General features: G+C 46.0%; 1 protein-coding gene across 1 annotated transcript in view; it reads right to left on the bottom strand.

Annotated features, from left to right (window-relative positions):
* Nucleotides 1-203: 203 nt before the first annotated feature.
* pla2g4ab (phospholipase A2, group IVAb (cytosolic, calcium-dependent)) overlaps nt 204-12,017 on the bottom strand; it is a 64,805-nt gene continuing 52,991 nt past the window's right edge. The window contains exons 17-18 of the mRNA XM_031785571.1: nt 2,868-3,025; nt 204-2,143 (exon numbers count right to left, since the gene is read on the bottom strand). Of these exons, the coding sequence (XP_031641431.1) occupies nt 2,015-2,143; nt 2,868-3,025 (287 nt within the window). The 3' untranslated portion in view covers nt 204-2,014. The remainder of the gene's footprint in view (nt 2,144-2,867; nt 3,026-12,017) is intronic.

Here is a 12,017-nt window from a genome sequence, read left to right as displayed (position 1 = left end):
CAGTCCAGTGAAAGTTACAGTGTGTGTGTGTGTGTGTGTTAAACCTCCGATTTCCAGGGTCTACATGGTCGTGAATTCAAGCATCAAATTGACATTTCTATAGTGGAAACGTTGCATGAGATGAATTAGTGTTGGCAAGTACTTCTACAACCTGAAGTTGTTCCCCTTTCCAAGCCACAATAACATGTATAGTCGGTGTTGGATTACTGAGAAAGAAGACAACTTGGACTTTTATTCAATTACATGTATGTTGTACATAAACATGGTGTATGTTATTGGTTCAAATAATAAAAAGGACAAGGTAAGAAAAGCAGAAGTGTATGACTACACTACTTGGGTCCTCTCAGTTTGAAATCCGTGAAACACTTTATTTCCCATAATTGTAAAAATTAACCTTAAAAAAAACTAAAAACTAAAAAAGAAGACTATTTACTGTAGTCCAAGACAGCTTTACATGAAAAAGAGACATATGTCCTACTCTCCATGTACTCATTCTACCTAAGAGAATAAAATCCATTGAATAAAAAGGTGCCACACAGGTGTCCTGAAAAGATCAAGCGGTATGACTGTCATTGCTTGTGCGACGTTGCACAAAGTTCAGTATGAAATGCAATTCAGTCTGAAAATAGCCAACAACAATATGACAATCTCTGGGAGACCTAAAGCAGTGGTGGCTGCTGAGGGGAGGACGGCTCTAAATAATGGATAGAACAGAGCAAATTGAATGGCATCAAACACATGGAAACCATGGAAACCATGTGTTTGATGTATTTGATACCGTTCCACTCCAGCCATTATCACGAGCCCGTCCTCCCCAATTAAGGTGCCACCAACCTCCTGTGACCTAAAAGTAATAAACAATAAGGTTAAAGCGTCAAAGAATGCAGAAATATTAATTTGCACAAAAGAAAATACACAGTAAAAACACACAAAGCAACAAGCTAGAAATAATTGAAGAAAATCAGCTGTTTTACATAACATTGTTTTAAAAAGTAGGCTGAAATGTGAGCTCAGGCAGACCATGGTCAGCAGACAGGGTTTTCTGTTCTGTGTAAAATTCCACAGCACACTGGATACCCTTTGACCCCTGCAAGTGTAGGTGTAGTATGTCAGATACTTCTCTTCAGACTCTGCTGCAGGTGTAGGTGTAGTGTTTGAAATTCCATTGTGTGCCGACAAGAGCCGTGAAGCCATCACACCACACCCTCTCCAGGGTTACACCCCACCCCTCTCACCCCACCTCAGCACAGACACACCAGACCATATCTGCGGGGTAGAGTATGGGAAGATGGTGGGGGTGAGGAGGGGTCACAGTGGGAGGAAACTACTCTGCCCCAAACAAAAAACTTGGTCCGAGTATGTAAGGGGAAGCCTGAAATAACACAGTCAGGAAAATAAACACACTAACGTGAGAGAGGACTATAAAGGAGGCAGACAGAAAGGCCGTTTCTATGGTGTTGAGTGTTGTTTGTTGTTGGAGCCACTCCCTGCGTTGAATAAACATAATTGAGATGTTTGAGGAATCCAGACGGTTGCACTTGGCGGTGTTTTAGTAGTTGGCATCGAACACAACCTGATGGTTTAAGGACGCCTCTTCTTCTATGGTTTCCATGGTTTCCTGTGAGATCACTTGTTTAGATCAGTAACAACTGTTTACAACTATACTGTAGGAAAACCCTGCTACATTAAAAACACATAATACATACATGAGTAGCACTTATAAAAATGGAAAGTCAATTAAGGAGCCTTGAGTTTAGTTTACTGCTATTTTAACATCTCTTCAGACTTTATATCACTCAACTTTAGGGTCCATAACAAGTCTTTGTCATGTTGTTCAGTGATATCCACCACAGGTTTCCATGGTTTACACCAAACCCTCTTCATTCACATTAGATGGACAAAACAAAGCAACAAAGTTTCCTGAATGAAAAATGTAAAAATATAGGAAAATCTCCACTCTCCAATGCCAGTTTCGTCTGATAGCTTGACCTTGCTCTTCGCAGCATTCCGGCTCTCACTTCCGGGGTTTCTCCCGCTTCAGGAACATTTTGTTCTGGATCTCGTTGAGTGAGAGGGACACGGAGCAGCGGGATGGATTCTCCTTCCTGTACACGATGCTCTCCTTAATGGCCTCTTTTATCACCTGGTCAAGAGAGAGGTGGATGGAGGAGGTGAAATGGATAAAACACTGTATTAACCAACACAAGTGGTTAGTCAATTGACCATTAACAAGAAATCATAATTCATTGAAATGTGATTAGAGGTTAGATACGTATCAATCAGCATAGGCCTACACAGATGTTGGCAGTTCCATGCCCGGGGGACCCCTAGTTACTGACGGATAATTGAGCAAACATTGATGTTGCTGGAATGTTTTACATACATTACATCTGCCTGGCTGAACTGACATTTACGTTGTTGGAATGTTGTTTTACATACATTAGTTCTGGCTAACCGAACTGACCTCTTTGTTGAGGGTGGTTTGAGCAGGAATCAGGAGCAGGAATCAGTATCTACCTACATACAGTACTTCTGTCATATCGAGAAACCCCTTTAGTCATTGGCATATTAGTTCTGACCGACTGAACTGACCTTTTGATTCGTGGGATCTTTTTTTAGACAGTGCATAAGAGCCAGAACAACTGAATGTCAAATTGACCTTGATGTTGTAAAACACACCAACCCCAGAGAAAACTAGTATGGCTCCAGCATTCAAATTGACCTTGATGTTTGAGCATTGCGTATCGACATACCCCTTTTTAGAGCTCCTAATCGATCTAACTCTTCCAAAGACTGTCCGACTTTCTAACACATTTAGAAATGGATGTACAGTAGCCAGTGGTGATGCAGTTGAAGGTTGAACGTACCTCGATGTTGTTGAGCGTGTTGAACTCCATGAGGTCGTGGAGCTGTGTGAAGGCCTGGTTGGAGTACTGGAAGTTAAACGTGGAGTACGGACTCTCAGGGTCGTCGAAGATGTCAAAGTCAGCCATCTCCTTCTCCTTTTCCGTCTCCCGAGGAACTCCTTCAAACACACAGCAACAGGATGATATGTACTTCAGAAAGTATCAACACCCCTTGACCTTTTCCACATTTTATTGTGTTATAGCCTGAATTTAAAATTGATTAAATTGAGATGTTGTGTCACTGTCCTCCACATAACACCCAATAATGTCAAAGTGGAATTAGGCATTTTTACAAATTAATAAAAAATGTAAAGCTGAAATGTCTTTAGTCAATAAGTATTCAACCCCTTTGTTATGGCAAACCTAAATAAGTTAAGGAGTAAAAATGTGCTTAAAAAGTCATGGACTCACAGATAAGTGTTTTTAACATTATTTTTTTAGGACTACCTCATCTTTGTACTCCACACATCAAATGATCTGTAAGGTCCCTCAGTCGAGCAGTGAATTTCAAACACATGTTCAACCACAAAGACCAGGATGGTTTTTCCAAGGCCTCACAAAGAAGGGCACGTATTGGTAGATGGGTAAACAAAAGGAGACTTTCAAAATCCCCTTGAGCCTAGTGAAGTTATTCATTACACTTTGGATGGTGTATCAATACAGCCAGTCACTACAAAGATACAGGAGTCCTTCCTAACTCAGTTGGCAGAGAGGAAGGAAACCACTCAGGATTTCACCATGAGGCCAATGGTGACTTTAAAACAGTTATAGAGTTTAATGGCTGTGATAAGAGAGAACTGAGGATGGATCAACAACATTGTAGTTACTCTCCAATAATAACTTAAATGACAGAGTGAAATGAAGAAAGCATGTACAGAATAAAAATATTCCAAAACATGCATCCCGATTGCAATAAGGCACTAAAGTAAAACAAAACAAAAAATTGAAAAGAAAATTAGCTTCATGTCCTGAATACAAATCGTTAAGTTTGGGGCAAATCTAACACAACACATCACTGAGTACTACTCTTCATATTTTCAAGCATGGTGGTGGCTGCATAATGTTATGGGTCATCGGCAAAGACTTAAGTTTTTTAGGATAAAAAGAGAGAGCTAAGAACTAATAGAGCTAAGCACTGGCAAAATAATTGAGGAAAACCTGGTTCTGTGTACTTTCCAACAGACACTGGGGGACGAATTCACCTTTCAGCACGACAATAACCTAAAACACTGGAGTTGCTTACCAAGACGACATTGAATGTTCCTGAGTGGCTTAGTTCCAGTTTTGACTTAAATCGTCTCGAAAATCTATGGCAAGACTTGCTGTCTAGCACAATCAACAACCAACTTGACAGAGCTTGGAGAATTTAAATTTAAATATTGTATAATCGAGGTGTACAAAGCTTTTAGAGACTTCCCCAGAAAGACTCTGTAATCACTGTCAAAGGTGACACTGTCATGTATTGACTCAAGAGGTTAAATACTTATGTAATCAAGATATAGTAGTGTTTTATTTTTTATATATTATTTTACAAATGTTAGAATTTTTCTTCCATTTTGATATTACAGAGTATTTTGTGTAGATCGTTGACAAAAAAACAACACCCTATTAAATACATTTTAATCCCACCTTGTAACACTTTTTCTTTTGTTGAAAAAGTCAAGAGGTGTGAATACTTTCTGAAGGCACTATATGTCCTTCAGGATGATAGTGACTATGACTAACTAATAATTGGTCATATACCATTCTTTCCTTGTGTGACAGTGATAGCTAATACTAGCCTATATCATATGACTCATTCAGAACTATGGATGTTTCAGCCCATGCTCCAGGGTGATGGTGAGCTGTCAACTCGTTTTAACAAACGATGGCTAGTCATTTTATTTACATGGCAATATCTCCTCCACTCGGGGCAATACGAGTGCCTGTTAACATCTTATAACTAGAACAGTATCTCTTAAACCGTGAGTTATGGCTCTGAATGTCGTGGGTTCAATCCCAGTGCCCAGCACTTGTTAGTTAAAAAAAAAAATAATAATTTGTATTTTTTTAACCCTAATCCAAACCTTAAAGGAATCATTCACTTAGTTTTAATGTTATATCGTTTTTGAGACATGTTCTATCAATTCAAGCAGGCAGAAATACAGCTAGTATGGAGAGGTTTGCATCATGTATCTATTTCTGCCTGCTTGAACGGCAATAGCTCAGATACACATGAAAATATGACTCCGGGAATCAATAGAACATTCCTAAGAGATGCACAAAAAACAATATAAGATACAAAATGGATGACTCTTTCCTTCTAACAACTTGGAATGAATGCCTTAACTTAACCCTTGAGGTTAGCTTCAGTTTCACTGTTGACTTAGAGCTGGAACGATAAACTGCAAATGATCGACACTGACCATACCAATCACTTATCGCAGGCATTTTGCTGATATTGTTCATTGTGATAAGTAGCCTGTACATGAGATATGTGAAGTTTGAAATGAAATAAGGTTGCTAATACGGGTGATTGTTAATTAGACAATTGATGGCTATAACCATAGCACTTTACAACCATAGTACATAGTACTTTAGTACTTTAAAGGTTATAAAAATAAACAAAACTGTGGTGCACATTAATGTTATAAATGTATCGTTCTACTTATCGTTATAACATAAATTCAGGCAATTTATAAAGATATGGGTTTTTGTCGCCCAGCTCTATGTTGAGCACTGAGCAGTTTGACTGACGGTAGAGCTTTGATACCCGACCCGAGTCCGACGGGCCCCGACATTATACATCAGGGCCGGGTATGGCCTGTTTTTCCATCAATAACTCGGGTACGGGCAAGGCCTGAGTATCCCTAAATCGATCACTAACATTTTTAAGCTGAGCCATTTGCTTGTGCTCTGCTGCGCAATACAGCTATATCTGACTTAGATCAAAGATCATAACATGGTGGCAGAAGTGCTTCAATCTCAGATATATTTCACAGAAAATAATAATGTTCCTCGAGTTCTGTCAGAGTTTAGTGGTAAAAAGTAGCTAACCACTAACTGCTTTCTCATGTCTCATCATTGAGCAGAGCAGCCCAAGTGGAGCCGTTGCTTTGGATACTCACAGACCCAGAGCCACCATGAGCAGCGTGCAGGGAGCGAGTGACAGAGCCGTTGCTTTGGATACTCACAGACCCAGAGCCACCATGAGCAGCGTGCAGGGAGCGAGTGACAGAGCCGTTGCTTTGGATACTCACAGACCCAGAGCCACCATGAGCAGCGTGCAGGGAGCGAGTGACAGAGCCGTTGCTTTGGATACTCACAGACCCAGAGCCACCATGAGCAGCGTGCAGGGAGCGAGTGACAGAGCCGTTGCTTTGGATACTCACAGACCCAGAGCCACCATGAACAGCGTGCAGGGAGCAAGTGGCAGAGCCGTTGCTTTGGATACTCACAGACCCAGAGCCACCATGAGCAGCGTGCAGGGAGTGAGTGACAGAGCCGTTGCTTTGGATACTCACAGACCCAGAGCCACCATGAGCAGCGTGCAGGGAGCGAGTGACAGAGCCGTTGCTTTGGATACTCACCGACCCAGAGCCACCATGAGCAGCGTGCAGGGAGCGAGTGACAGAGCCGTTGCTTTGGATACTCACAGACCCAGAGCCACCATGAGCAGCGTGCAGGGAGCGAGTGACAGAGCCGTTGCTTTGGATACTCACAGACCCAGAGCCACCATGAGCAGCGTGCAGGGAGCGAGTGACAGAGCCGTTGCTTTGGATACTCACAGACCCAGAGCCACCATGAGCAGCGTGCAGGGAGCGAGTGACAGAGCCGTTGCTTTGGATACTCACAGACCCAGAGCCACCATGAGCAGCGTGCAGGGAGCGAGTGACAGAGCCGTTGCTTTGGATACTCACAGACCCAGAGCCACCATGAGCAGCGTGCAGGGAGCGAGTGACAGAGCCGTTGCTTTGGATACTCACAGACCCAGAGCCACCATGAGCAGCGTGCAGGGAGCGAGTGACAGAGCCGTTGCTTTGGATACTCACAGACCCAGAGCCACCATGAGCAGCGTGCAGGGAGCGAGTGACAGAGCCGTTGCTTTGGATACTCACAGACCCAGAGCCACCATGAGCAGCGTGCAGGGAGCGAGTGACAGAGCCGTTGCTTTGGATACTCACAGACCCAGAGCCACCATGAGCAGCGTGCAGGGAGCGAGTGACAGAGCCGTTGCTTTGGATACTCACAGACCCAGAGCCACCATGAGCAGCGTGCAGGGAGCGAGTGACAGAGCCGTTGCTTTGGATACTCACAGACCCAGAGCCACCATGAGCAGCGTGCAGGGAGGGAGTGACAGAGCCGTTGCTTTGGATACTCACAGACCCAGAGCCACCATGAGCAGCGTGCAGGGAGCGAGTGGCAGAGCCGTTGCTTTGGATACTCACAGACCCAGAGCCACCATGAGCAGCGTGCAGGGAGTGAGTGACAGAGCCGTTGCTTTGGATACTCACAGACCCAGAGCCACCATGAGCAGCGTGCAGGGAGCGAGTGACAGAGCCGTTGCTTTGGATACTCACAGACCCAGAGCCACCATGAGCAGCGTGCAGGGAGCGAGTGACAGAGCCGTTGCTTTGGATACTCACAGACCCAGAGCCACCATGAGCAGCGTGCAGGGAGCGAGTGACAGAGCCGTTGCTTTGGATACTCACAGACCCAGAGCCACCATGAGCAGCGTGCAGGGAGCGAGTGACAGAGCCGTTGCTTTGGATACTCACAGACCCAGAGCCACCATGAGCAGCGTGCAGGGAGCGAGTGACAGAGCCGTTGCTTTGGATACTCACAGACCCAGAGCCACCATGAGCAGCGTGCAGGGAGCGAGTGACAGAGCCGTTGCTTTGGATACTCACAGACCCAGAGCCACCATGAGCAGCGTGCAGGGAGCGAGTGACAGAGCCGTTGCTTTGGATACTCACAGACCCAGAGCCACCATGAGCAGCGTGCAGGGAGCGAGTGACAGAGCCGTTGCTTTGGATACTCACAGACCCAGAGCCACCATGAGCAGCGTGCAGGGAGCGAGTGACAGAGCCGTTGCTTTGGATACTCACAGACCCAGAGCCACCATGAGCAGCGTGCAGGGAGCGAGTGACAGAGCCGTTGCTTTGGATACTCACAGACCCAGAGCCACCATGAGCAGCGTGCAGGGAGCGAGTGACAGAGCCGTTGCTTTGGATACTCACAGACCCAGAGCCACCATGAGCAGCGTGCAGGGAGCGAGTGACAGAGCCGTTGCTTTGGATACTCACAGACCCAGAGCCACCATGAGCAGCGTGCAGGGAGCGAGTGACAGAGCCGTTGCTTTGGATACTCACAGACCCAGAGCCACCATGAGCAGCGTGCAGGGAGCGAGTGACAGAGCCGTTGCTTTGGATACTCACAGACCCAGAGCCACCATGAGCAGCGTGCAGGGAGCGAGTGACAGAGCCGTTGCTTTGGATACTCACAGACCCAGAGCCACCATGAGCAGCGTGCAGGGAGCGAGTGACAGAGCCGTTGCTTTGGATACTCACAGACCCAGAGCCACCATGAGCAGCGTGCAGGGAGGGAGTGACAGAGCCGTTGCTTTGGATACTCACAGACCCAGAGCCACCATGAGCAGCGTGCAGGGAGCGAGTGGCAGAGCCGTTGCTTTGGATACTCACAGACCCAGAGCCACCATGAGCAGTGTGCAGGGAGTGAGTGACAGAGCCGTTGCTTTGGATACTCACAGACCCAGAGCCACCATGAGCAGCGTGCAGGGAGCGAGTGACAGAGCCGTTGCTTTGGATACTCACAGACCCAGAGCCACCATGAGCAGCGTGCAGGGAGCGAGTGACAGAGCCGTTGCTTTGGATACTCACAGACCCAGAGCCACCATGAGCAGCGTGCAGGGAGCGAGTGACAGAGCCGTTGCTTTGGATACTCACAGACCCAGAGCCACCATGAGCAGCGTGCAGGGAGCGAGTGACAGACACAGAGAGGAGCAGCTGATGGATTTATTAACAGAGGAAGTTATTTCTGATTTTGGGTTTCGGGCAGGGTCGGGCCTTTAAATTTGCCAGAAGCAATCGGGCATGGGTAGGGCTTAAAATTCATGCCCATGCAAGGCTCTAACTGAGGACGTGGACTAGACAAAACGGCCACACACTACGTAATCTGTTGCCTGCAGGTACGGCAAGTATTTCCGTCTGCCTTACAAGGTTGGGTTGGGTTGTTAAAACATGTCTTCTCATGTATTTCCTAATTCCATGAATGAATGATCACTAAATGATGGCACACTTGTCACCGACTCTACAGGGGAATACCAGACCAGTGATGTGACCTACTCTCTCTCCTACACAACACAAATACAGCAGAGGATGTGTACATGTGTGTGTTCCTCATTCGTGAGGCCCTAAAACACTATAATTCAGTGTGTGAGCAGAGGAGAGAGGCCTGGCCAGTGTCTATGTGTCCCTGTCTTCCTATGGCCAATGATGTATACCCTGTTTACACACACTTCGCTCCCAGCATAGCAAGAGATTCCCAACATAGCACCTGGTCATAGATCTTCTCCTTATGACTCACCCCCCCAGGCATCTTGTAAGATACCAGTCCCACACACAACCATCTTTTCTAGCATAAACCTTCAACTTCCTTAGGAGCATATTCCCTATGAGCGTACTCTTATGTATGGAATACACTACCGATCAAAAGTTTGAAATGTCCTTGTTTTTGAAAGAAAAGCAGATTTTTTTGTCCATTAAAATAACATCAAATTGATCAGAAATACAGTGTAGACATTGTTAATGTTGTAAATAACTATTGTCGCTGGAAATGATTTTGAATGGAATATCTACATAGGCGTACAGAGGCCCATTATCAGCAACTATCACTCCTGTGTTAGCTAATCCAAGTTTATCATTTTAAAAGGCTAATTGATCATTAGAAAACCCTTTTGCAATTATGCTTGCACTGCTGAAAACTGTTGTGCTCATTAAAGAAGCAATAAAACGGGCCTTCTTTAGACTAGTTGAGTATCTGGAGCATCAGCATTTGTGGGTTCGATTACAAGGCTATTCCATGTGAGAAATTGCCAAGAAACTGAAGATCTTGTATAACGCTGTGTACTACTCCCATCACAGAACAGAGGAAACTGGCTTTAACCAGAATAGAAAGAGGAGTGGGAGGCCCCGGTGCACAACTGAGCAAGAGGACAAGTTCATTATAGTGTCTAGTTTGAGAAACAGGCGCCTCACAAGTCACAACTGGCAGCTTCATTAAATAGTACCCGCAAAACACCAGTCTCAACGTCAACAGTGAAGCGGCGACTCCAGGATGCTGGCCTTCTAGACAGACTTCCTCTGTCCAGTGTCTGAGTTCTTTTGCCCATCTTAATCTTTTCTTTTTAATGGCCAGTCTGAGATATGGCTTTTTCTTTGCAACTGTCACGAATCCCGTTTCCTGAGTCTGATATTTGCCAGTGTTCTGTCCTGGAGTGTTTTTTCCGGCGTCCTGGAACGCACCCTGTCTGGTTGCCGGGCAATGTAGCCAGTTGGGAGTTCTGATTACCCGCACCTGTATCCCATCAGCTATCTGCACACCTGGTCCTGATCATCATCTCTCCTCTTCATAAGCCCGGACCTGACAACCATTCCCTGCCGGATCGTTAGCCATGAACAGTATGTTGTGCCATAGTATCAGCCTCAAGTTGGATAGAATTTGTTTTGTACGTCTTGCTTGCCTTAAACTTACCTCCGTTTGTTCTGTCTTCAGTTACTCACCCGGATCATTTACCCCATTCCCGTCCTGGTCGTCGGAGGATTCCGCTTCCCCATTGGATCCACCTATTTACTCCCATCAACTCACCACCGCTGCCCGCTACGCCACCTGGATATATCTACCCATTCACATTCACTTGTAAATAAATACTCACCTTCTTCCTACTCTCCTTGTCCTGGTCTGCTTCTGGGTTCAATTTTGAAGAAACGTGACAGAACGATCCGGCCAAGGATGAACCCAGCGGACCTGGACTCCGTTTGCCATGCCATTACCCAGCAGGAGAAGATGTTGGGACAACACAACACGGCGCTACACGAGATAGCAGGTTCAATCCGGAACTTATCGGATCGATTAACGAGTATCCAGGGTCAGCTCAGGTTGCCGGCGGATCATCCACCACCTGTTTCACCCATATCACCTGCCGATTCGGGAGCAGTTTCCTTCCGTGAGCCCAAGGTTCCGACACCGGAGAAGTACGAGGGAGATCTGGGAGGATGCCGTTCATTTCTTTTACAGTGTGGGTTAGTTTTTGATCTGCAGCCCTACTCTTACGCCACAGATAAGGCTAGGATAGATTTTGTTATTGAGCTGCTGCGTGGTAGAGCTCTGGAATGGGCTTCAGCTGTTTGGGAACGACGAGACACATGCATGACGTCATACCAGGGTTTCACGGCAGAGATGAGAAAGCTTTTTGACCATCCAGTCCGAGGTAAGGACGCAGCTAAACGTTTGTTCTCTCTTTGCCAAGGAGCTCGCAGTGTGGCAGACTTTGTGATAGAATTCAGGACATTGGCTGTGGAGAGTGGTTGGAATGAGGAATCACTACAAGCGGTTTTTTACCAGGGGTTGTCGGAGCAACTCAAGGACGAGCTGATCTCTTATCCAGAGCCTAGTGACCTAGACAGCTTGGTCACTTTATCTATTTGGGTAGATAATAGAGTCCCAGAGAGAAGGAGGCAGAAGCAGTGGGGCCCATCCAATCAATCAGCAACTCGGTTACCATTCGGTTCAGGAAGTGAACCAGAACGTATTGATCGTTATTCCCCACACGGGATTAGTGGAGGGGTCTTGCCACCAGATCCTGAACCAATGCAAGTGGGGAGACACGGGCTAACTAAGGAGGAGCGCCAACGTAGACGTGAGACCAACAGCTGTCTCTACTGTGGTATCTCAGGACATTACATCTCCGCTTGTCCACAGCGCTCGTTAAACTGCCCGGCTCGCTAGTTTTGGGAGGAATTTTAGCGAGCCAGTTTCAACCTCTCAAGAATCCTGTCAGACCCCGTTTTCCTGCGACCCTTATGAATAAGGATCAGAGCTTAGAGATGAACG

This window comes from Oncorhynchus kisutch, linkage group LG13, assembly GCF_002021735.2.
Source record: "Oncorhynchus kisutch isolate 150728-3 linkage group LG13, Okis_V2, whole genome shotgun sequence".
Taxonomy (NCBI): Eukaryota; Metazoa; Chordata; class Actinopteri; order Salmoniformes; family Salmonidae; genus Oncorhynchus; species Oncorhynchus kisutch.
Note: the sequence above shows the minus strand (reverse complement) of the source record. Positions and strands in the feature narration are given on the sequence as shown.